This window comes from Aotus nancymaae, unplaced genomic scaffold (genome assembly GCF_030222135.1).
Source record: "Aotus nancymaae isolate 86718 unplaced genomic scaffold, 86718_ANA_hifiasm-v0.15.2.pri h1tg000010l, whole genome shotgun sequence".
NCBI lineage: Eukaryota > Metazoa > Chordata > Mammalia > Primates > Aotidae > Aotus > Aotus nancymaae.
Window position 1 is genome coordinate 26568604 of NW_026988421.1, and position 24919 is coordinate 26593522.

At 51.5% G+C, this 24919-nt stretch overlaps 1 protein-coding gene across 1 annotated transcript in view; it reads left to right on the top strand.

Annotated features, from left to right (window-relative positions):
• COL17A1 (collagen type XVII alpha 1 chain) overlaps positions 1-24177 on the top strand; it is a 57829-nt gene extending 33652 nt beyond the window's left edge. The window contains exons 18-52 of the mRNA XM_021673004.2: positions 333-554; positions 911-940; positions 1305-1331; positions 2185-2211; positions 2321-2383; positions 3158-3262; positions 4098-4160; positions 4798-4833; positions 5723-5776; positions 5969-6004; positions 6533-6568; positions 7232-7294; positions 8646-8681; positions 8929-9000; positions 9991-10017; positions 10959-10994; positions 12869-12904; positions 13145-13225; positions 14205-14240; positions 14811-14837; positions 15862-15894; positions 15983-16057; positions 16371-16421; positions 16918-17040; positions 17686-17823; positions 18346-18417; positions 18828-18968; positions 19465-19554; positions 19655-19765; positions 20257-20403; positions 20670-21056; positions 21600-21737; positions 22003-22065; positions 22217-22297; positions 22685-24177. Coding sequence (XP_021528679.2) covers positions 333-554; positions 911-940; positions 1305-1331; positions 2185-2211; positions 2321-2383; positions 3158-3262; positions 4098-4160; positions 4798-4833; positions 5723-5776; positions 5969-6004; positions 6533-6568; positions 7232-7294; positions 8646-8681; positions 8929-9000; positions 9991-10017; positions 10959-10994; positions 12869-12904; positions 13145-13225; positions 14205-14240; positions 14811-14837; positions 15862-15894; positions 15983-16057; positions 16371-16421; positions 16918-17040; positions 17686-17823; positions 18346-18417; positions 18828-18968; positions 19465-19554; positions 19655-19765; positions 20257-20403; positions 20670-21056; positions 21600-21737; positions 22003-22065; positions 22217-22297; positions 22685-22737 — 2816 coding nt within the window. The 3' untranslated portion in view covers positions 22738-24177. The remainder of the gene's footprint in view (positions 1-332; positions 555-910; positions 941-1304; positions 1332-2184; positions 2212-2320; positions 2384-3157; positions 3263-4097; positions 4161-4797; positions 4834-5722; positions 5777-5968; positions 6005-6532; positions 6569-7231; positions 7295-8645; positions 8682-8928; positions 9001-9990; positions 10018-10958; positions 10995-12868; positions 12905-13144; positions 13226-14204; positions 14241-14810; positions 14838-15861; positions 15895-15982; positions 16058-16370; positions 16422-16917; positions 17041-17685; positions 17824-18345; positions 18418-18827; positions 18969-19464; positions 19555-19654; positions 19766-20256; positions 20404-20669; positions 21057-21599; positions 21738-22002; positions 22066-22216; positions 22298-22684) is intronic.
• The last annotated feature ends 742 nt before the right edge of the window (positions 24178-24919 follow it).

The following is a 24919-nucleotide window of genomic DNA, read 5'->3' on the forward strand; positions in this document are numbered from 1 at the left end:
TTTCTTAGCCTTTTTGCCTTTTGCTGTTTCCAAGCAGCCCTATCTAGTTCTATCAGCTCTCATGCCGCCTTCCAGGGAGAGTGAGGACAAGCTTTGTCACACAGCTCAGATGAGAAGACTGATTCCCAGGCCAGGTTTCTTTAAGGCTCTGCTGTGATGGTGAGCAGCTAATCCTGCTGGTGACCATGGCAGATCGTCTCTGCATGAGTATTCCAGCGTGAAGAAGCCACCACAGGCCCCTGTGCCCTGTGTCAGGCTCCCTACGAGGAGCGAGTGTGTGGAAGGTGAAGGATGGGGCCCTCGGTGACTCAGTCTGTGTCCATTTGTTGCAGCGGAGGAGGTGAGAAGGCTGAAGGCCCGTGTGGACGAGCTGGAAAGGATCAGGAACAGCAAGCTGTCCTACGCGGATAAGCTGGTGAGAGACAGCAAGGACGGCCTCCAGGGCATAGCACCTGCAGTAGGAGCAGATCTGGACAAAATTGGGCTGGACAGCGAAAGCCAGGAGGCGCTCTGGTTGTTCGTGAGGAAAAAACTGATGACAGAACAGGAAAATGGTGAGAGCATCGCCGGGCGCAGGGCCAGCTCCCCTGAGTCCCTTTCTCCTTTGCATCCGTGTGACGTGTGCATGCGCTATGGGTGCCACCATCCAGCCCACTCTCAGCCTCTCTCCTCCTCCGATCCTCTCAATAGCCCTGAGAGGTAGGTGGGACCAAGACTGTGGTCCCACTTTACTCTTGGGAAAACTGAGTTCTGGAAAAAAGAATTGCCCAAGATCATTGGACTAGCCAAATTTAGGATCTGATCTCTAGTCTTTGCCTCAGTTTCTTCCTCCCATACCATGATCTCCTTATTGTGTGTGTGTGAGGGACATGAGATGAGAAGCTGACTCAGGATTTCCTTTCTCTTGCAGGAAATCTCCGAGGAAGCCCTGGCCCTAAAGGTATCACCGCGGATTGAGCCTTGTCCCTGCCTTCATTTCCTGCAGTTGGAAGCGAGTTTTCTGGGTGGATTAGAAACCTTTTTCTTTTTTCTAAATGGAAGATGAATAGCTGAATGATCTTATGGTATCTGTTGGGAGGACTGAGAATTGGTTTTAGAGTCAGAATGTCTTCGATAAGGCAGCATCTAAGAAAAGCCCAGCAATGAGCCCAAGTGACATAGACAGACTGGGAGGGACTCACACCGCACGTTGCCTCACCTTGAAATACAGTTTAAGTCTTGTCAAATGGTTTTAAAATACAAGGCAGAATATGGCCTTTGGGTTCTTGCCCCATCTCACAGTTTTCATATCTTTCTGGTTTCAGGTGACATGGGAAGCCAAGGCCCTAAAGGTAATTATAACATGGACATTTTTACCTTAAATATCAGCGAGCATTAATTGCTTCAAACAATCACCAAGTTTCAGAAAACCCACCTTGCACTCCAAGAAGTAATTTGACAACAGTTGGGACAGGCGTGTAGAGAGGACTGGGAAGGTCCCAGTCCAAGGGACCTTCGGCTGAACACAGAGCAGCTCTCCCTGGTCCAGCTGAACTGGGGTTGATGAGCTTCCATGTGCACAGCAATCTCCAAAAGAGTCTGGGCCCCATTCCCGGAGCCTCTGACTCAGAGGTGTGGACGTGGGCCGGAGTCTTTTATCTTAGTCATCCTCAGTGATTCTGCAGCTAGAAGAATACTAAGTACCAAATTCAAGATGACAGGATCCCCCCCATTCTGCAGCCCCCTCTCACTTCCTAGGCGACCCCGGGGCAGGAAGTCAGCTCCTCCACTTTGGGGCCCTCCGAGTCTCTTCTTTCCATTCAGATCCTTGCCACCCACACCCTTGCATTTTCCTGGGTCATTGTCCCAGTCCTCCTTCCCCAAGGCTGTAGCCTGCATACCCCTCCTAACCATGTTGGGGATGGGGACTGATGATGCCAGAGTGCCTGAACCTGCAGTTGTCAGGTAAAATACAGGACTCCCAGTTAACTTTGCAGATAAACAACAAACAATTTTTCACTATAACTTGTCCCAAATATTTCATGGGACATACTTATAACTAAAAATATGTGTTGTTTGGTAACTGGACATTTGCATTTTTCTTTGCTAAGTTTGGCAACCCTATCCGAATCCCACTAGAGACTTCTTTGGGGAATTGGGAACAGTCCTCTGGCTGACCTCTCTCTTTTGCCTTTGTTCCTGCAGGAGATCGAGGGTTCCCTGGCACTCCAGGTATGTATTCTCTGATGATCTCCAGGGCTGCTGCTGTTGCAGCTGCTCAGTCCTAGCTGACGGCTTCTGGGAGGAAAACAGGGACTGAGATACCCTTATGTGTCCACAGGTATCCCTGGGCCCTTGGGCCACCCAGGTCCAGAAGGACCAAAGGGTCAAAAAGGCAGCGTGGGTAAGAACACTTTTTTCTTTACTCATTTATTCCTCATTCTTTCATTCATTTAGTAAACATTCATTAAGTGCCCGCTGTATGCAAGGCCTTGTTTTAGGCTCAGGAGAGACATCAGTGAAGCAAACAGAGAAACCCTGCTGTTGTGGAGCTGACATTTGGGCTGGGGAGAAAGACAATAACTGTGATAAATAGTGAAGTCTATAGCAGGTTAGGGGGTGATGCATGACATGGGAAAGACAGAGCCTGGGGGGACTTTGGGAGTGAGAGCCGGGGAGCGTAATTTTACACAGGGAAGCCAAGGAAGGCCTCCCCGAGAGGTCACCATTTGAGCAAAAATTTGAAGGGCAAGAAGGAGCCAGGCAGGGGAGATCTAGGGAAAACATTCCAGGCAGAGGGAGAAGCCAAGGCCAAGGCCCCAGGGCAATTTTTAAGGAGCATCAGGAAGGAGGAGACCTCTGAGCTGGAAAATCTAAAGGGATGGTCGGAGAGGAGGCAGGCTGTGTGGGGCCTCACAGGCCAGTGTAAGGACTTCGGCTTTGACTCTGGATGAGTTGAGAGGCCATGTGCAGGTTTGGGGCAGAGGTAGAACATGATCTACTCAAATTTTCAAAGGGTCGCTCTGGCTTCCGGGTTGAGCCGAGGCTACGGGGTCCGAGGAGAAACAAGGAGGTCAGGGAAGGGCTCCAGGCAAGCGTTTGCCATGGGAGGCTGCCTGCGGAGCCCTTAGCTGGGACACAGGATCATAACTCGGAGGCTGACCATCCCTGTTTTTAGGAGATCCCGGCATGGAAGGCCCCATGGGCCAGAGAGGGCGAGAAGGCCCCATGGGACCTCGTGGTGAGCCAGGGCCTCCTGGGTTTGGAGAGAAAGGGGAAAGAGGTAAGAGACAATTCCTTCACCTGCAGAGTCAGCTACGCCTGTGCTTCCTTCTCTCTGTCAACACCCGTCCCTCCTTCATTCCATCTCTCTCTCTCCCTCCTTCCTTCATTTGCTGAGCATCCACCCTAAGTCAGGGTCTGTGCTAGGCCCTGCTGAGACAGCAGGCTAATGCTGGGCCTGGGCTGGGTTGTGGGGCCAGGCCTAGGGCTGAGGACTCATCTGCCATGCCTGGAATCCACAGAGAAAGTGGTCACAGGAGCAGCGGCCTTCCCGGAGTTGGGTGGTGAGGAGAGTGAGGAGTCAGGCCAAGGTGGGGCTCAGGGGGCAGGGGCAGGACCGAGCAGAGTTCACTGTGAGGCAGAGTGGGGCACAGGCCTTTGAGCCTCTCCTGGCTGGAAGGAGGCCAAGAGGGAGGTGGGAAAGGCCCCAGACATAGGTCCAGTGCTAGAGGGACTGGGGAAGGTGTTGCAATTTCATCCTTAACTATGAGACTGCTTTTGTCAGAGGAAACCAAGGCAGATACCAGAAACCCTCTCAATGCTAATAGACTGTGAGCAGGAAGCTTTATTTTTAGTTTTACTTTCTCTTTAAAATACTGCTTAACCAGAGAATAAAATGTATTGAGTGCCTACTAGGTGCCAGACTTCATAGACTATAAAGTCTCTGGGGGTAGAAACTGAAGGAGTTTTGCTGCTAAGTGGCCTCACTGGGGCACCAAATGGATCCAAGACCACTAGCAGGGTGAGAAGCATCCCCTCCAAATGACAGTGCCAGGATAGGCGGGCCGTCACACTGGGGCCTCTCCCAAAGTACTCATCCCTCCATTTCTCCACAGGGGCTGCTGGTGAACCAGGTCCTCATGGCCCTCCTGGTGTCCCAGGTTCTGTGGGTCCCAAAGGTAAGTCCAGTGTGCAGGAAGGAATCAGTTTGCCAGAGGGGAAGCCACATTCTGGATGGATCACAGAGAAGCAGGCCCTGGGACCCCAGACAGCCCTAATCCCCTGCCCCAGGCCTGTGCAGGAGTGGTGGGTGCGTCTAAAGAGCATCCCAACAAAGCAGTCCCTGGGGAGTCAAGATTGGGGCTGTAAGTTTAGCCCCATAATGGGCTTGGGGCTATGTTTCCATCTCTCTTCAATGGTCCTGTTATGTGATCCCTAAGCGGGTAGATGGATCATTCAGGAAATCAGAAGTTAGACCATTTCCTTGACTGACTGCAGCCTAGATGCACGCATCAAAAGTAACATGTCTGGGTGACCCAGGGAAAATGGGCCCCTCCTCAAAGCCCAAATGTTCTATGGCCTCAGCCCAAATGTTCTACTCTGACCAGGAAAGAACAAGGGTCATTTGATCCCACCCAGCTGCAACCCCCTCCCTAAGGAGGACAGGCACTGGGGTCACTACTGGCCTGTAATGCACACTCACACAGCCCTCACCTGGAAGACAGTGTCCCCAACCCCTACCTGCCCCGCTCTGTGGCCAGATATCCCTGCCTGTACCTGTGCCTCTGCTGATCGCTGTCTCGTTCTCCTTCTCAGGTTCCAGCGGCTCTCCTGGCCCACAGGGACCCCCAGGTCAGTGTGCTGCTTCTTGTAAATAGGTTCTGTTTCTGGAGCAAAGGTGGCAATGTTAAAAGGAAAACCAAATTTTTTGGGTTTTTTTTTTTTTTTTGAAACAGAGGTTTGCTCTTGTTACCCAGGCTGGAGTGCAATGGCGCAATCTTGGCTCACCGCAACCTCCGCCTCCTGGGTTCAGGAAATTCTCCTGCCTCAGCCTCCTGAGTAGCTGGGATTACAGGCACGTGCCACCGTGCCCAGCTAATTTTTTTTGTATTTTTAGTAGAGACGGAGTTTCACCATGTTGACCAGGATGGTCTCGATCTCTTGACCTCGTGATCCACCTGCCTCGGCCTCCCAAAGTGCTAGGATTACAGGCGTGAGCCACCGCGCCTGGCCGAAAACCAAATATTTTTAAAGCAAAAGAAGCAACTATAAATCTAGCCTCTTAGAGATACAGAATTCAAATCTGCATATGTGTCCCCTCCGGCAGAGGTTGGGCACCCTGATGGGTCCCGTCCAGATTCCTTCTGACCTGGCTTTGGGCCTGAGACCCTCCAGCATCTTCAGCAGTAGAAGTCCCCATTCTGCCTTCATCTGAGCAAGCACCTGCCTCTGTCTTGCCCGCTATGGGCCACAGAGCTTGTCCTGCTGTCTTGAGAATCTTGAGCTATGGCCAATGCCTCTGCCAAGGCTCTACAATGTGTTCCAATGCCTGTTCATCAGCAGGGGCAAGGAGCCTGGGCCAAAATGACTTAGCAAGGACTTGGGAAGGAGTCCATGGGAAGCATCCTTTGACTTTCACTTTAGGGTGTGTGCCTGTATGTGTGCATGTGTGTGCATACATGTCTGATCATTCCAAAGCTAGGGATACTCATCTGTGTGTATGGTTTCTTCTGTCGGGCAGGTCCTGTAGGTCTCCAAGGGCTCCAAGGTGAAGTGGGACTTCCTGGTGTCAAAGGTAAGCTGAAGGGAGATCTGGGAGGGACAGTGAGGATCTGATGGACAGAGCCCACAGCCTATGCAGGCCGACAAGTGTCAGAGGGGAAGGTGAAGTCAGGATTGGGGGAGCCTGTCTTCAGAGACAGATATTGCCTCTTCCTGGTTGTCCCCTGCAGGGCATTTGACACCAAGGTGTCCATTTCCTTTTTAGGTGACAAAGGACTGATGGGACCACCAGGACCTAAAGGTACGTCACTCACTGCTGCTTGGTCATTACTAGGGCCTGCCTCGCTCATAGAAGCCCAGATGGGACCCTTACTGCAGGGTCAGAGGGTGCACAGGACCGTGGCTCCTGACCCTGGAATGAGAGGGATCTAATATCTCATTCTTATTCAACCTCTCAGATAGGGAAACTGAGGCACATAGAGGGGAAACCAAGCACTAACATCACATTAAGTTCCGAGGTGGTGAGTGTCTCTCAAGGTGGTAAGGATACAGCATTCCAAGGCATCTGTCCTCTTGTGTCCATGGCACCAATCTGCAACAGCAGAGGCTGGGGGCTCAGTTTGTGGGTGCGTCCTGACTCTGCCAAAGATCAGATGTGCTCCTTTGGCTGCATTAAGGCTGCGTTAATGCTGTGTCCTCACCAACATCCGCTGGCAGGAGTTCACAGATACAGTGAGGACGATCCTGCAGCTGGGGACCCTGTTATTGGGTGAGATTGTTTTCTTTGCTCACAACAGTGGTTTTCTCCCCCTCCCCCTTGTTTATTTAGGTGACCAGGGTGAGAAAGGACCTCGAGGTCTCACAGGTCAGTCTGTCATGAAAATCTACTTTAATCCATCCATGACTTTTGCAAATCCATCAGTCACTAGGTTGGAAAAAATCCAGAAGTATGAGACAAAATCTATTTGAAGCCCTTCAGGGAACTTGTAATCTAGGAAAAAAAAAACACAAGACAAGAGAAAATAAAGCCTGGAATGGAGGACAAGGAGGTATCCAAATGTATAGTCCAAACAGTAAAGGTTTGGAGCAAAAAAAGAAAATATAGAGTTGTCTCTGATTCTTTTGGGGAACACAGTTGAGAAAATTAAGCTCTTCCCGAAGCAGCAGAAAGTTTGTACCACTGGTATCCTCTCAACCACTGACCTCCTGCTAACTGGCAGGATTAAAAAGGAAATTGATAGTAATAAAGCTGTGACTCAAGGCGTGATTTTCAGTTTTCAAGGAAATAGACTCATGCGCATGCCCACGGTTCTGATTAGGTGTGGTTTCTGGGTTAGCCCATGCCACTGCCCAGGGGAGCCAAGTGGCCCTGACCTTGGAAGCAAAGCAAAAGCTGCCTCCTTGACCTCTTCTTGCTAAGGAGGGGCAGGGCTTGGATGGGGAGAAGGTAAAGGAGGGAGCAGACTACCATTGTGGAAGCATACACAGCTTGCAAGTGTCCAACCAGCTAGTTCTTTGTCCTTTGCAGGCGAGCCTGGCATGAGAGGTTTGCCTGGTGCTGTTGGTGAGCCCGGAGCTAAAGGGGCAATAGGTAAGTGTCCCAAAGGAATGGATGCAGTGAGTTCCCCATTTGAGGGGTCACCACAACCCTGAAGAAATCCGTCTTCTAGAGCTACCTCTCCTGCTCTCTAATCTGCCCACCCCTGGTCGAGTCTCCCTTGACCAGTCATTTCTGTGTCTGGGCATCCTTTCTGGGGCTCAGAGAGCTGCAGGTACCTCTGTGGGTTTCTTTCCTCTTTGGGAGAGGCCTTGTAGGGCATGGCCCATTCACCTAAGAGCTGGCTGTGAGCTCCCCACTCCCTGGGGAAGACAGTGTTGAAGTCCTTAGGCACCTCAAGTGTTCCAGGAATCCCAGGGCCAGTCTCATGGCCAAATCCAGATTTTAACCCTTTTGCTGACCTTTACTGAGGTGCCTGTCAGCCTGGCTGCAGAAACTGATGAAGAATCTCAGAAGTAGCTGGTTGCAGTGATTCACACCTGAAATCCCAGGGACTCAGGAGGATCACTTGAACCCAGGAGTTGGAGGCTGCAATGAGCTATGATTATACCACTGCACTATAGTCTGTGTGACAGAACAAGAATCCATTTCTCAAAAAAAAAAGAAAGAAAGAAAGAAAGAAAGCCAGTGTTGAGTATCAAACCCGAGAAGGGTTTAAGCCCCACCTGTAGAGATGTAGCATCTTCACTCTCGTTCACTTACCCAGCTGTTAGTGCTGACACCGTGCTAGGCAAGTGAGATGCTTTACCTGCCTCAAGGGGAGATAAGGCTTACAGGAGGTGACAAGTGTCATACAAGGTACAGAGCGCTGTGAGGATACAGTCAAAGGAGAAATTTCTTCCAACAGGAAGGATGGAGGAGGGGGCATTTTAGGTGGTTCCAACAAGTTAGAAAGATGTTAATCATGACCAGTTTGGAAAATTCCATGCAGGGATGACGGCACGAGCAGGGAAAGACAAAGAAATGGGAAAGAGCAAGACATGGTCCCAGAAGGCCACTGTTTTGGATAGAGGTTACAATAACGCCTGGAGCAGAGGAGACAAGAATGTGGAGGACCTTGACTTCTAGGCCTTCAAGTAAATGCAACAAGCATTGAACATAGAGGCTCAATGTCATGAAAATCTACTTTAATCCATCCATGACTTTGAGGTGCAATGGGGAGGCACTGAACAATTCTCAACAGGAAAAGAGACAATTGCTGGTTTAGGAGAAGAGGCAGGGAGAGTACTGTATCCAGAGAGTGTGACAGACAGGGCTGTCGCATGGCTAATGGCTGTGTGGACTCCTGGGACACAATGGGCTTCAAGGCCACTGGGGCAGGAGAGGGAGGAATCACAGAAGTCACTCCAGGAGCAACCGACAGACTTTGCTTCTACTTTACCAGGTCCTGCTGGCCCAGATGGACACCAAGGCCCAAGAGGTTGGTCACTGATCTGCTGCCTCCAGCGTCACTCCCATCACAGTCCATGTCCCAGCATGCAGCCCCCAGTCCCCTTAACTATAATGCCAGAGGAGCGCATGGCATGTGCAAATGTGCAGTGTCCAGTTCTGTTCCCCTTCTCCTTTCTACTTGCCAGCAAGTCAATTAGGAAAACCCTATCAGCTCAGATGTGATGATCAGTTTAGTCTTCCTAAAAGTAAACCCTTCCACGTTGGCCATTCTCTAGGTGAACAAGGTCTTACAGGGATGCCTGGAATCCGTGGCCCACCAGGACCTTCTGGAGACCCAGGAAAGCCAGGTAACAGAGCAGGAAGAGGAGCCATGGCCCTGCTTAGTGTGTGTGTGCTTTGTGTGTGTGGATGTAGGCATGTGTGTGTGTGTGTGTGTGTGTATGCACGCGCGTGCACAGGTGTGTGGGTTGTGGGGGATGGGGTGTATATGTGCATGGTTGTGTGTGTGTGCATGAACATGTGCACAAATGCACCTGTGTGTGCCTTATCCCATTTTCCTCCAGCAGCTCAGCAGGGAACTGCCATAGTGTTAGGTTGTTTTGTGCGCAGTGGCTATAGGCCCTGGCACCTCTGAGTAACTAAGTCTGGCAATTCAGAAGAGTGAGATTAACAGCTGAATACAAGGAGTTCTAGAAAGGGGGAAGGACACTCTTAAAATTGCAGACTTGAAGGTCACCTCACTATCTTGCTCCTCTGAGCCCTTTCCCTGTTGTCCTTCTCTCCTGGGGCTGTACCTGGACCCCCACCAACACCCACCAGGCTAAGGAGGAAGCCATTGTTAGAGTCTCCACCAAGAGCAAAGAGCAAATTCTCAGGGCTGCAGGAAGAACAAATGAAAACCAGCTAAGAAAGCTGTGTGGTCAAGGCGGGTGGGCATTCATCGGGGCTTCTGAGAGTAGGGGCCCCCTCAGCCTCCTTTGGTGCGTGCCCAGACAGGAGACATAGAAAGGGAGCCTGGGGCAGCATTGGGGTCCATGAGTGTTGAGCATTCTGGGCTCATGGCTCTCCTCAGATTCCAAAAGGGTTTGTGAACCCAAAAGGCTCAGAACCATTGCCTGAGAAAGCGATGGGTCGCTTCACTGCAAAGCCAAAAGCCCACTGCTCTCCATTCAGAGCTGGGAGGGCCATGGAGGCTGGCTGCCCCGGCATGAGGCATGTCCTCCTGTACCCACTGACCCCTCCACCGCAATGTCTACCGGTTTCTGCAGGCATGGGTGTGGCTACCAGGGACAGCCTCAGCCCTTCAACTTTTCCCTCTTGTGTCTGATTTTCTGCAGGTCTCACAGGACCGCAGGGACCTCAGGGTGAGTCACTGGATCACTCCCACCTGCTGCCTCCCACCTCCTCCCGGGGTAACTGCTTGGGCCAGGGTTTTCCTGAAGTCACCAGTTTTCTCTCCTCTGCCAACTCCCTGGCATACAGTCCCTTTCACTGTGAGCCTTGAGAAGCACCTTAGGAAGGAAAAATAGGCAAAGAACAATCTAGAACACCATTCTAGTAGAAATGAGATTAGATTGTATACCAATTTTGTCTGCCTATGCCCTGTTCCCCTCAGGTATAGGAATCTGAGAGGAACCCCAAGCCCATAGCGATGCTCCCGCTAGAGGCCCAAGTTCCCCCACTGGCCTGCCAGGGCGTGGGTGCTTAGCCTTGTTCAGGAAAGCCCAGTTTCTCTGGAACAGCCTCAGTGTTAAAGCCTGTCCTGTAGTTGGACCATTATGCCCCCATAATGGACAAGCTCACTACACCTATCCCCTAATGTCCTGAAAGAAATTAGGCAAAGATTGAAAATGAAATCAGGCAGCAGGCCCCCCAGCAGTTGAATGCACAGGGACATGCTTCCGATGCTCTTACAGAGGAGTTCAGTGGCTGAAGGCGAGAGGGTGCTGCTGCATTGGACACAGGAAGCCCAGCCCCTCCTCTGCAGGGGAGAGGGGAGACAGAGGCCGCTCTGCAGGTTCCCAGTGGCTCATAACCCTGAGGGATGGAACCCCCCAAAGCAGAGCCCACGGGCCTCTGCCCACTTCAAGCCAAGCTGTTGCCCCATTTCCCAAAGAGGGACAAGGGCTCAGAACAAGGCTCCCCAGGGGTGACCATCTAGACTAAAGCAAACAGCAAAGCTGGTGAGTCTCAGGGTTTCAATCAGCAGTGTGGCTGTCCTGAGTGACAGTGCACTAGTTACTACCCGAGGGTATCTGGTTGCTGGGCCTTCATCATCCTGACTTACTTGTTCTAATCACATCAGGACTTCCTGGTACCCCCGGTCAACCAGGAATAAAAGGTAAGTGAATTTCTAAATGAGATATTCTTTCTTTTCACTGGCCATTTTTATAAAAGGAAGGGATGGACAGGAGGGAGGTCTTTCTTTGGCCAGAGCCTGGATCAACAGTGGCATCTAGTGGTTCTGGCAGAGGGCCGTGAGGCTGGGAGCCCAGGGATTTGTGAACCGAGCCCTGAGTCCTCAAGCCCCACCTCTCCCCAAACACCCACCCCACAAACCTGAGCATTGCTTTCATACTTGGATGTCTCTAGGCCATTGTTGCAGGAGGTTCTGGAAAGGCACTGCCGCCCCCCAAAGCCTTTCTATGCACTGTTTTGCCTCTAAATGCCCCCATTAGTGCTTCATCCCCCTGGCATGTAGGCTTGGTCCCCTCCTAACAAATCTCTTCCCCTGGGGAAGGAGCCACCTTTGCCCTTATCATTCACGTCTGCCTTGGTGTGAACGGCTACACCAGGCCCTTCCCGAGCAGTGGCTTTAGTACAGGAAGAGAGGAGTGTTCAAATGCTACTGAGAGGGCAAGTCAGGGTACTCAGAGGGAGCCCATCCTCAGGGGTCTGACTAGGGCAATGTGGTGATCCTCTCGACCAGTTCTGCCTATCAGCCCCCAACCCTGAGCAAGTTCAAGGATCCAGTCTCAGGGATGGTCTTTCTCTTTCTGTCCCTATGACCCTACCACGCTCCTGAACTTTAACATTCTATGGAGCTGTGCTCTGTCACGGCCGTCACTGTCACTCTTGGTGGGACCCTAAAATAACCACTTTCCATAAATGATTTCCAATGACTGGTTGGGCCAAGTTCTTTAGGGCTAACTAAATGTAATTCCAAAATAATGATAACTGAGTTTATACATCCCAGGCAGACCACACTAGGTCCATGGATCTGTTCATGAATGGATGGTACCTTTTGTAAGAGTCTCACAGGTTTTGGAATTTCCTAGGATAACAGAAACCCTCCCTTTTTGAGGGCCTGTGACTTCCTATCGAAGAGGGAGTTCAGACCCTGCCCGGACAACATGGACAAGAGGGGCCATTTCGCCTAATGTTGGATTGCATCCCAACAAAACAGGCTCGAGTGCTTTCTCCTCTCTGTTCATGAGCCCTGGCTGAAGGATGGTGAGCGGAGACCATCCCTCTGCTTTCCCTTAGGGAGACAGCAATATTCTCCTTTCATATGTGAATGATTGAATCGCTCACTGAACTTGGGGGAAAAAGGGCCCCTAAAGAATGGTTTCCCCAAGCGAGTCCATGGATTGCCAGTTGTCAGCACTGTATCCGGTCGATAGGTTTGGAAATGTCCTCTTCTCGAAAGGCCTCCACACGCTTTCATTTTCAGTGCTCTGAGACACAAAGCAGAAAAGAGATCTTGTTAACCTTTATATAACTCAGAGCTTCTCAGACTTAACACACTGCAGAGCCTCCTTTTTAATCCTGCACAGCTCCTACAACTGTCCCACAGAACACTCGGAATCCCGCTCTACCTGGGGCGGGGGAGGGGGGTTCATCGCCTCTGTCCTTTGACCTTTGAGTAATTTTCCCACCTAAGGCAATTCCCAGGCAGAGGTGATGGAATGTGGGAGTGTGAAGGACTTTCCAGTCAGCCTCATCCTGGGCTCACTGAAAGGCAAGCTTTCCACATCCTCAAGTGAAGCCACTTCTCTGAATGAAGACGGATGCTCTGGCCTCTGGGGGCTCCAGCTGAGCGATTAGGCTTAATGCATCCTGCATGCTTCCCTTCGGTTCATTAAAATGCCTTTAGTCTGAGGGTGAGAGGCCCAGAAGTGGGTCCCAAATGCAATCAGAAGCCTTGAAAATGGATTATTGAGCCACTAATTGATCCTCAGAACAACCACTCTCAGCCTTTTCCTCCCTTCCCAGGTGAACCAGGAGCTCCAGGCAAGATCGTGACTTCAGGTAGGCAGGTCCTAGAGGGACCCTCCTTCCTGTCTTTCTTATGCTGGGCACCTACCTTGGGTCTGCAGTGCTCTGGGCAGGATGTGGCAGGGAGCTTTCTGGATCCCCATAGAGGAGGAAGGAGGGAAATTCAGCAGTGATGAGAAGAAACGCCAGCCTGCCCACCACAGCCTGGCTCGGGTCCAGCGCCTCTGAGTGAGAAGGGTGGGGCTCAAGGTTTCATGTGCCTTCTGTTTTCAGAGGGGTCATCGACGCTCACTGTCCCAGGCCCCCCAGGACCTCCTGGAGCCATGGGACCCCCAGGACCTTCAGGTGCCCCAGGTCAGTCTGTTTTCTTGCTTTGCCCCAAATCAGCAGTAGGTCTTGGAGGTAGTGATTCTAGCCATATTTGTTCAGATCCTGAAACCCAGGGCAGGAGCTGAACCTGGTAAAGAGAATAAGGAGCTTGACCTGAGGAAGGCAAACTCTTGCATTCTCAGACAATGAGGTAGATCAGTTATCCTGCTTCACAGCATAGGAGGCTGATGTGCAATCAGCATTTACAGAAGGGGAAGCTGAGGCTTGGAGTGGGTGACTGACTTGCCCAAGTTCCCATGGCCAATAAGCAGCAGGACAAAGGATCTGGCCCAGATCGTTCTACCTCCAGAGCCTGTGCAACAAAAATGCCAGGTATCTATTTGAAGAAAATATCCCCAAGTGGGATGGTGACAAAAACACTTCCGAACAAAGTTGCTACAAGATAAAACGTTTATTGAAAGAGCAGGACATTCAATAATGCCTGCTCTGTGGTTGCAACTGTATTTTTATAAGATACAAAAAAGAAAAAATGCTAGAAGAAAATAAAATGCCCACTAATTGAAGAGTTGTGGACAATTTGTTTCCTACCTTTCCAAAGTGCCTGTGGTCTTGTTATACGTATTTTAAATTATTTTACATTTTTGCGTGCAAATGAAATACACAACTTATCACAACAAGTGCCAGAATGTACCAGCCTTCCCTCCTGACAAGCTCCAGTGAGAAGGAGGACATGGGGGCATGTAGAAGTCCCTAACCATTAAAGGACAGCAGCAGGGAGGGCAGTCCCGCCTGCCCCGGGGTCCTGGTACCTGTCAGAGATGTTCTCACACAGCTGGACCACAGGGCTGGTCTCAAATTGCTTATTGCTCTCAAACAAGGTGGCCTCTTTGGGTCTCTGTTCCATGCCTTGGGAGGAATTATGCCAGGTGACTGCCCTTCCTTCAGTTCTTCCTATGACCCTACAGGCATGATTTAGCCTTTTCTTCCCCAACCCCATTTCCAGGCCCTGCTGGCCCAGCTGGTCTCCCAGGACAGCAAGGTAAGTCATGCCCTGCAAGAACTCAGGGCAGTGGGCCCAGTTGGAAGACTTCCTCTTAGGGTGGACATGGGCCCCTCTGTTCTAGATGAGGTGAAAGATGTGTTTAGGAAAAGGAGGAGAGGGCCAGGGCTCTTCACCGGGGCCTTGCAAGGCCTCAGCTGCCAGGGAAGACACCTCTTCTCACCCACTTCCATGTTTCTGAGAAGGTGGGGTTCTTGGAAGGGGGATTGAGGCTCTGTGGGCCCCTGGTCAGGGTAAAGTTTGGCTATTTTTACAGACCTCAGGCCTCTTGTAACCAGACCCTGATAATCATACCACTGTCCAGTGATATATCTGGATAGAGTCAAGGTTAGGAAAAGCTGGTTCAGGTCGTCCTGGGGTGTTCTGGCCACTAGTCAGCAACCCAACCCTACCCTGCTCTCTACCAGGCCCCGGCCCCTCTGCTAGGCCCTGCCTGACACCTGGGCTCACTCCCAAGGGAAAGCAGGCGCTGGTCTGCAGGCAGCACCCACCCCAACTCTTATGTCCTCCCACGGCCCTGCCTCATAGCTCTCTGCCTTTTTCCCTCAGGTCCCCCAGGCCCCAGAGGACACCAAGGTACAGTAGAGCTTGCATTAAATGACACCTGGGGTAGGGGGAGGGGTGGTAAAAGCTCACCTATCAAGAGCTTTGAGCTTGTTAGAAAGGCACTTGGTACAAATAAGCAAGAGTAGAGCAAAGTGTCTCTAGGAATGGTTGAGTATGTGCAGGGGTGTAATGCAAGTGTGTGTGTGTGTGTGTGTGTGCAGGGGTGTAAAGCAAGTGTGTGTGTAGGGGTGTAATGCAAGTGTGTGTGTGTGCAGGGGTGTAAAGCAAGTATGTGTGTGCAGGGGTGTAAAGCAAGTGTGTGTGCAGGGGTGTAAAGCAAGTGTGTGTGTAGGGGTATAATGCAAGTGTGTATGTGTGTGCAGGGGTGTAAAGCAAGTGTGTGTGCAGGGGTGTAAAGCAAGTGTGTGTAGGGGTGTAAAGCAAGTGTGTGTGCAGGGGTGTAAAGCAAGTGTGTGTAGGGGTGTAAAGCAAGTGTGTGTGTGCAGGGGTGTAAAGCAAGTGTGTGTGCAGGGGTGTAATGCAAGTGTGTGTGTGCAGGGGTGTAATGCAAGTGTGTGTGCAGGGGTGTAATGCAAGTGTGTGTGTGCAGGGGTGTAATGCAAGTGTGTGTGTGCAGGGGTGTAAAGCAAGTGTGTGTGCAGGGGTGTAATGCAAGTGTGTGTGTGCAGGGGTGTAATGCAAGTGTGTGTGCAGGGGTGTAATGCAAGGGTGTGTGTGGGAGTGTAATGCAAGGGTGTGTGTGGGAGTGTAATACAAGTGTGTGTGTGCAGGGGTGTAAAGCAAATGTGTGTGTAGAGGTGCAAAGCAAGTGTGTGTGCACGAGTGTAGTACGTGTGTGTGCAGGGTGTAGTGCAAGTGCGTGTGTGTGCACGTGCATGCAGGGGTGTAGTGCAAGTGTGTTTGTGGGAGGAAGGGGCAGCTCTAGGGACTGCCCAAAGCAGCTCCAGCAATCATGGATCTTGGGGATTCTCTAAGGGACTGATAGTGGGTGAGAAAAGTGAGACTGAGTGTCCCTCTCTTGGTGTGTCCTCAGGCGAGCAAGGCCTCCCAGGTGTCTCAACCTCAGGTAAGGACTGAGCCCCCTGCCATTCTGGCTCTAGCCAGAGCCTCTGCAAACCCTGGCTGACTACACTGTGTGTGTTGTTGGATTCTAGGGTCTGGTTCTCTCGGACTCAACCTTCAGGGACCACCAGGCCCACCTGGCCCCCAGGGACCCAAAGGTGACAAAGGTCAGTGAGGGAGCAGCCGAGGTGGTGAGGAGTGAGGGTGAGCCTGGTGCCCAGAGCCTGAAGAGATGGCAGCAAGTACTTATCAGTGTGAAGTCTTGGGGAGAGAAGAGGCTGGAGGAAGGAAAGGCCAGAGGGAGGAAGGGATAAGGACATGGAGATACAGTTTCTGTCCAAGGGAGCTATAGTATTGTTACAAATACAAGGTGAAGAGACATGGGACGATTGTTGAGCCACACACTAATAATTGTGGTTCGGCTTAACCAGGGAAGGCTTTCTGGGGGAGGTGATGCAAACTTCTCATTTTGGATTCCAGGTGATCCAGGTGTCCCAGGGGCTCCTGGCATTCCTGGTGGTCTTTCTGGAGGTAAGAACTGAAAGTGACCAAAGTTCTTTTCCCCTTCCTCCGGCGAAGGCTGATCATTCCAATGAGGATGTTGCTCTATTCATTCATTCATTTCTCCGTGATCCATTGTTGATTCTTCTCCATGTGCTAGGACCTATGAGCTGCCTTTAAGGAGGTTACATGATACCTAACAATGTAGACACTGCGTGATGGAGAACAGACAGACCCTGGGTGCTGGGGAGTTCAGAGAAGGGGGATGCAATGTTGGGGTTCCTTCAGCAGGTTGCAGAAGGAAAGGGCGTTTGGCCTGGGGCAGCTCCCTCGCTCTGTGCCCCTTTCAGACAGTGGCTGCTACAGGCTCTCCTTTCCTCTCTTCTTGGGAACGTTTCTTGTCACTATCCTATTTCTCCCCCTGAGAAGACCCTCCCTCCTCAGACCATGAAAGCTATGCCTGGGTCCCTGTTTGTCTGACCCTAGGGTGGAGGAACCGACGCAGGACACTTTCTCTTTCCTGCAGGGGCATCATCAAGCACCATGTACGTGCCAGGCCCGCCAGGTCCCCCTGGGCCCCCTGGGCTTCCAGGCTCCATCAGCAGCTCTGGCCGGGAGATTCAGCAGTACATCTCTGAGTACATGCAGAGTGAGTGGCTGGCCACCCCAAGCTGTGGGACAAGAACATGGAGATACAGTCTCTGTGCAAGGGAGCTGTGGTATCATCACAGAAATGAGGCTGAGAGACATGGGACGACGTAGGGCAACGTGTGTGTGTGTGTGTGCGCGCGCGCACATGCACGCGTGGGTGCGCAAGTGTGCACACGTATTGAGGAAAACAGTCTGTGCTGCCAGGCCCAGGTCCTCCCCCTGTGAAGCCAGGCCTACAGGCCCATGAGCTCCCCAACACCAGCCTTCTCATAGCTGCCCCGACACAACCTCACCCTCATCCCACACCCTGGGTAGGAGGCTGGGACAGGCACTCACCCACATGCACGCACATGCTTTCACACCTCACTCTGCACAGGCTCATTTGTCAAATGGGCGGCTGGCTGGAGTCTTGCTGCCCCACAGCCCTCATGGGCCACCTGACCCAAGTCAGGCCTCCGCCTCAGTTTCTCCATCTGTAATTATGGGAAGGATAGTGAGGGGAGTCTAGGCTCCCTCCTGGCCCAGCCTTGGGTCCATGTCTGGGGTGTGGCAGGCATGTTATCATGTGCTTTGGGTCACCTTTGTGGGGAGAACATGTCCTCCTGGGGACAGGCTTGACTTGGCTTTGCTCCTTGGTTGGCAGGTGACAGTATTAGGTCTTACCTATCTGGAGTTCAGGGTCCGCCAGGCCCACCTGGTCCCCCAGGACCTGTCACCACCATCACAGGCGAGACTTTCGACTATTCAAGGCTGGCAAGCCAAGTTGTGAGCTACTTACAGAGTAAGCCTTTCCCTGCGCCCTGCACCTGGCACCTTCCTCCTGTGGGTCCGCTTTTGCTCCCAGAGCCTCATCTCCTCATTTGCTGTTTGCTTTGCCCTTCTCTGGAATATGAGTTTTAATTCTGAATTCACAATAATCGGGCCACTGGGATACAGTGTCAACAAGGATCTGTTCAGATTCAGTGCAACCATGTTGGAGAGCCACTGAGTGAGCCTTCCTGCAGTCAACTAATGTGTTCCTAATTATAGGTTCTTCCTACCTGTGCATGAAGGTTGGCAATTATCTCGCAGGCATTAGGCTAAAGCATGCTCTTGAAAGTAAACTGTATTTCTCACCAAAGGGGGAAAAAAACCCCAAAAACATTTGACCTTGTTATCCTTTCAAAATGGCCTCACAATACCCCATTCATCCACTTCCCACAAAGACAAACAGCTCGGTAACCAGGACTTTCAGATTCTGGAAAAATGAGGGTGTTGCTTCAGTATCTGCTAAGCAGGTAACCTGAGGTTTTCTTCTCGACAGCTTCGGGGTACAGCATCAACTTGTCCCCCTCGTCCTCCATTTCTTCTGAAGACATCCTGGCTGTGCTGCAGCGTGAGTCACCTGTGAGGGGACCGAGTGTGGGACCATCTTTGCTTTCTCCTGACCTCACTTGTCAGGCAAATCTTGTCCTCATCTGAGCCTTGGCAGGGCTGCAAGAGGGGGGCAATCCTTTGGGACAAAGAGCCACTTACTGCTGTGATCTGCTGGCAGAGTCAGCAAACTGGCTGGAAAGGGGACAGGAAATGTCCTCCCAAACCCCCATGCCAGGCAAGCTGGCAGATGCCCCTTCCAGAACCTGGCAGCTTGCTGGTGTCCCCCTGACCACTGTGGGCCTGTGGACCCAGAACTCACAAATGTCATGCAGGAGCTGGTTTGTGCAGGGGAGCCCAGGCTGTGGCTGGACCATGGGTGGGACCCCCTTGGCCTGGGTGGGTCCTGCTACTGCATCCTCTCCTCTCCAGGGGATGATGTGCGTCAGTACCTACGTCAGTACCTGATGGGCCCTCGGGGCCCGCCGGGGCCACCAGGAGCCAGTGGAGATGGGTCCCTCCTGTCTTTGGACTATGCAAAGCTGAGTAGTCACATTCTCAGCTACATGTCGAGTAAGTGTCTGCAGGAGGGGTGGTTGGGAAGGGCCTGGGATGGCTGGGATGAGGACTCGGCAGGGTGTGAACTTCCCCATGATCGCCCCACTGACTCCCACCTGCCAGGCTGGACCAACCCCACCAATGAGCAGTGCTCAGAGCTGTTCAAACCTGTGAGCCTGGGGTAGGTCAAGAAGCATGGCAAGGAAGGGGGGTTACAGGCACTGTCTTGTGTGAAGTCTACATACAACTCTCTCTCTCTCTCTCTTCTCTCTCTCTCACACACACACACTCACAGAAGAATGAAGCACACAGGCACCTTGACCTGCTTCTCCAGCCCCGCGGAGCCCTCCCCTCCTCCCTTGGTGCTCCTCCTCTCTGCCTCTCTTCCTGCCATATCTCTTCTCTTTCTTGGACTCCACTTTTGTCCAAGCCTCCTCTGTGTCCGACCTCCTCTCTGACAGGTGCTTCCATCTGCCTTCCCCTGCCTGATCTGAATCCATCACATCCCTAGGTTCTGGGATCAGCATTGGGCTTCCTGGTCCCCCAGGGCCACCTGGCTTGCCAGGAACCTCCTATGAGGAGCTCCTTTCCTTGCTACAAGGTAAGGCCTAGCAGGGTACATCTGTCCAAGTGGTTGGGGAGGAAGCAGAGCCCCTTGGCCCAGGCCAGGACTGACTCTGTGCCCTTCCTTGGTGTCTCAGGGTCTGAATTCAGAGGCATCATTGGACCCCCAGGTCCCCCGGGGCCACCAGGGATTCCAGGCAATGCGTGGTCCAGCATCAGTGTGGAGGACCTCTCCTCTTACTTACAAAGTAGGGCACTGTGGAGTGGGATGGGAGGGCAGGGGATGCAGCCTGGCCTCGGGGGCTTTCTTGGGTTTTAGCAAGGGCAGTCCAAGTACTCCTGGAGCTCGTACAGGGCTGGGCGCGGGGTCCTGGAGAGCGCCATATGTTCTGGCAAGGGGGCTTCAGCCATAGCAGGGACAGAGATGGGGAAGAGATGGTGTTCCCAGGTGTAGCCCAGTGTGATGAGGGCCAACCTGGGGCTCCCACTCTCAGTGACTGGAGGGCTGAGTTGAATGAGACTCAGAATTGGGAGTGTGAGGGCCCCAGGAGCAGCCATTCCTGGATGATGCCAGGAAACAGCAGGCTCTGGGTCTCCTGCTGTTCTCCCCTCCCCTCACCTGGAGGCCTGGCCTTATCCCCTCCTTTCCAGAAGGGGCTCACAGCGCTCCAGCACAGGTTGGGAATTCAGCTTCCTCCGTAGTACGAGCCTGACCTTTCTTCCTCTTCCCTCTGCCCAGCTGCTGGCTTGTCATCAATCCCAGGTCCTCCAGGCCCTCCTGGTCCTCCAGGTCCTCGAGGGCCCCCTGGTGTCTCAGGAGCTCTGGCAACCTATGCAGCTGAAAACAGCGACAGTTTCCGGAGTGAGCTGATCAGCTACCTCACAAGTAGGTGCCCCTGACGGTGATGCCCCACCAGGCACCCCGCAGGCCTTGCTTCTCCCTGTAAGTGGGACAGGGAAGCCACACACATGAAAGCCACCAGTGGGGTAAGCCCAGTTTCCTTCCACAACATCATTCTCGCACTCGGGTACAAGAACCCTGAAGTTCACTTCCAGTCACTCAGGGTAGTTGACACTCTGGGAAATACTCCCTAACTCTCTTTCTCTCCGCTAAGATCTGAGCTCCCACTCACGCAGCTTCTTACCCTGCAGGTCCTGATGTGCGCAGCTTCATTGTTGGCCCCCCAGGCCCTCCTGGGCCACAGGGACCCCCTGGGGACAGCCGCCACCTATCCACGGATGGCTCCCACAGTCGGAGCAGCAGCTCCTCCTCACACAGCTCGTCCATCAGGCGGGGCAGCTCCTACAGCTCTTCCATGGGCACAGGAGGAGCCGGTGCAGGCTCCCTGGGCACAGGAGGTGCCTTTGGTGCAGCTGCAGGAGACGGGGGGCCCTATGGCACTGACATCGGCCTAGGTGGAGGCTATGGGGCAGCAGAAGGCAGCATGTATGGTGGCAATGGTGGACCATTCGGGGCTGACTTTGCTGGAGGTCTGGATTACAATGAGCTGGCCGTGCGGGTATCAGAGAGCATGCAGCGTAAGTGGGGACATTTAGGCCTTGGTGCTGGGGGAAGGAGCGCGGGAGCATCTCCAGACTGGCTGTCTTATTTGTGGAGCACCCAGGCTGTGAGGACAGAATCAGACAGGGAGGGACTGGAGGGGACAGGCAGCCCCAGCCTAGTTCTCAGCCCGCTCAGCTCACAGAGCCCAAGCCCTGGGACCTGAGCTGTGGGGAACAGAGCATGCTGAGGGCTTTGTACTTTGCTTTCCCAACACCTAACTCGTTCTGGGTCCCAGATGAGTCATAGGACCATGCTGGTTTTTCTGCTGGGGCTGAGCAGGACGTTGGCTAAGAGTCCCTTCCCTGTGTAGCTTAACAGCACGGTTACTCAGTCAACAAGCCTTTGATGCAGGCCTGCAGCAGGAAGAGACCTGTGTCAGTTGGAGGGCTTCACCCTTGCTGCGGCTTGATCTAGTTCAACTGCTTTGGGCGTTAAGATACTCGGAGGGCACTGCGTTCCTGCTGAAGAGGGTGCTGGGCAATCCCTGCTTCCTCTGCCCATGCTCTGGTGTTTTACAGGTCAGGGCCTACTGCAAGGGATGGCCTACACTGTCCAGGGCCCACCAGGCCAGCCTGGGCCCCAGGGGCCACCCGGCATCAGCAAGGTCTTCTCTGCCTACAGCAACGTGACTGCAGACCTCATGGACTTCTTCCGAAGTAAGGGCATCCAACTGCTTTTCCAGCACCTGCCTCATTGCATAGGCTCCCACAGGTCTGCTCCAGAAACATCAGTCTCATGAGAAACCTCCAGTTATTAACACTTGAGATGCTCAAAATTAGATAAATTCTATAAAATTCTGAACCTTGTTTCCTTACATGTCCAAAGTCCATCACTATCTCTCTGCTACTCTGCACAAACGACTTCATGTCCCAAGCTGCCACACAATCGCTATTCTAAGCCAGTGATTCCCTGCTTTTACAGCTTATGGAGCCATTCAAGGACCCCCTGGGCAAAAAGGAGAGATGGGCACTCCAGGACCCAAAGGTAAGTGGTGGCAGAGAGCCAGCCCCCCGGATCCTGTGTAACACCCACCTCTTACTGAAAAGCAGCTCCTGTGCTGGTGGCACACCGGCTACCTATGCCCTCAGTCCCCAGACTCATGCATTACTTAGTTATGCCCCATTTGTCCTTCTAGGTGACAGGGGCCCTGCTGGACCACCAGGTCATCCTGGGCCACCTGGCCCTCGAGGGCACAAGGGAGAAAAAGGAGACAAAGGTAAGCGTTGACTGCTCCATGTTTTGCATGTTCTGGAGAGCTGCAAGGCTGACGCTCAGTAGAAAAGCACGTGATTTGTTCCAGAGCAAGCCTGAGACATTTTTCAGGCTAATGTCAATTACTCAAGGCAGACACTGCCAACAGCAGAATTTGCGTAACAATCCTATTCACAGTGAGGAAGAAAAGGAGAGTGCCAAAGCAGGGAGAAAAAGGAGAACCAAGCTGGTGCTGAAATGGGGCAAACAAGTTAAATAAATGGATAGTCTCACAAAAGACTTAACCTTTGAAGCCTTCTTTGCAGTGGTCACGGTTGCCATAATTGCCCAAGCCGAGATCCTCACAGGACACAAGATATGTTTAACTTCCTACTGATTTTCTAACTTTCAGGTGACCAAGTCTATGTTGGGCGGAGAAGGAGAAGTATTGCTGTCAAGCCGTGAGCTAGCCGTGGCGGGACAGCTCCTGGACCAGTTCTCATCATGCATGTGGCACTTAGGTCACAGTTCTCCAGAGGGTTAAAGCTGGAGTCTGGCAATGTCCTACTGACACAGCATAGCCAATCTAGCAACACTTGTTTTAGTCTGAATAATATATACATATGGAATTCAGTCAAGGATACACAATCTGAAACAGCTTCATGGGTGGACTCTAAGAGTAGTTGCAATGTTTTAGAATGAGACTTACTTCTCTGCTGTATAGATCTGAACTCCTTGGCTTCTTTACTTCAAGCCCCAGCCTAGGAAAGCTGGGAAAGTTGGGAGTCTTAGAGCTTTGCCTAAATATGAGCCCAGAAAAGGGAGGGTGGGGATGGGGTGCCTTGCTGGAGGTGACACTGGATGGGGTGTGTTCTGGTTACTGTGGCAGGGCTGTCAGCTCCTTCCTCCCCGTTCACTCTGCATTCTCCAGTCAGTTGGCTAAGAAGTGACTCTTGTAACTAAAAAAATTAAGAAATTCACTTCCCCTCTCTGAGGTGGCAGAGTTTCTAATGGTTATCATATATGCATATCACACTCCCATTTGCTTAGAAAGTCTGATTGCAGCTATGACTGTCCATAGGCCCATGCTAGAGTTCATGGATATGTTATACTGAACCAGGCCACAGCAAACAGAAAAAGAAGGGTGAAGGGCAACAGGCAAGGAAGGAAGAAGGGGTGGGGAACAATACCTGATGCTGGGGACACAGCCTCGGCTCAAGACTCACCCTCCGTTCTGCACTCAGAAAACGGCACTTGGGGGACTGGGCGCAGTTGGTCTTTGAGCACTTTTTAATGTCTAAAACATTTGTTTGTCGTCTATCAGATGAAACTTCATTTCAACTGTAACATTTCCAATTAAAGTTTTTTTTTCTTTTTTACTATCAGGTTTAATATGATTCCTCTGACCAAAGAAAGGTTAAAAAAATATTCTGGGTTAGTTGGGTCTGACTCTAACACTGTTTACTACAAACATAAAACAAAACTGGTTGTATTTTGGGACACAGCTTCTGGTATTTCATTCAATCCCTGAGGTCTTTAAAGGCAAATCTTTAGATACCTGCAACTATGAACTCAATCTGGAGATATTACAAAGCATATGAAAGTTTTCCCTAAGCATAAGTTATTTGAAGTAAACATGCAACAAATGAGCAACAAGATTATTTGCAATTAGGTAATGCTTTATCCTGGGGCAACGGAATTATGACTGTGGGGCAAGTAATATATGAAATATCAAAACTATTACAGAAAAATGTACACATCTCAAATGTCTCAAATAAATTCATAGTAAAATCAGACACTCCAATTCAGAAGAGACTATACTTGGCCACTCTGTGAATCTGTTACAAGTTGTGACTCTCAAATTGCTGGACAATTAAAAATGGAATTAAATTACATTTACTTCTACACTGCTACTCTTCTAAAAAGACTGTTTATTTTCCCTAAGGTCTCTGCTGAGTATCTCATATTAAAAAAAAAAAAAAACCACACCAGTAATTTCCTCTGTGTCAGACGACTGCTAGCAGCAACAACCAGTCAAGCACTGCACACTCTACATGGTCTTTCTGCCTTTTTCATCATATCCTAATAGTTGCCTGCTATCAACTAATGATAATTATTTTTTTAAAAAATGAGGCTGAGTGTAGCAGCTCATGCCTGTAATCTCAGGACTTTGGGAGGCTGAGGCGGGCAGACTGCTTGAGCCCAGGAGTTGGAGACCAGTCTGGGCAACATGGCGAAACCCCGTCTCTACTGAAAATACAAAATAATTACCTGGCATGGTGGTGGGCACCTGTAATCCCAGCTACTGGGGAGGCTGAGGCAGGAGAATCACTTGAACGCGGGAGCTGAAGGTGGCACTGAGCCGAGATCTCACCACAGCAATCCAGCCTGGCGACAGAGCAAGACTCCGTCTCAAAAAAAATAAAAAAAGCAAATTCCAAAAAAGGAGGGAGAAGATGTTTTGACCCTTTTAAAAAAGTAGCTTTAGGGGCTCAAGTATTATATCCCCTTTAATAGTGATCCTTATGTTGATTAATCAGACATAGTAATTTTCCATTGTTACTAGATTTACCTTACTAGGATACCCAAAGTCTTCATAACGGTTTATGCTCAAGTAAAATAGGGTACAAGTCCAAACTTACTACCT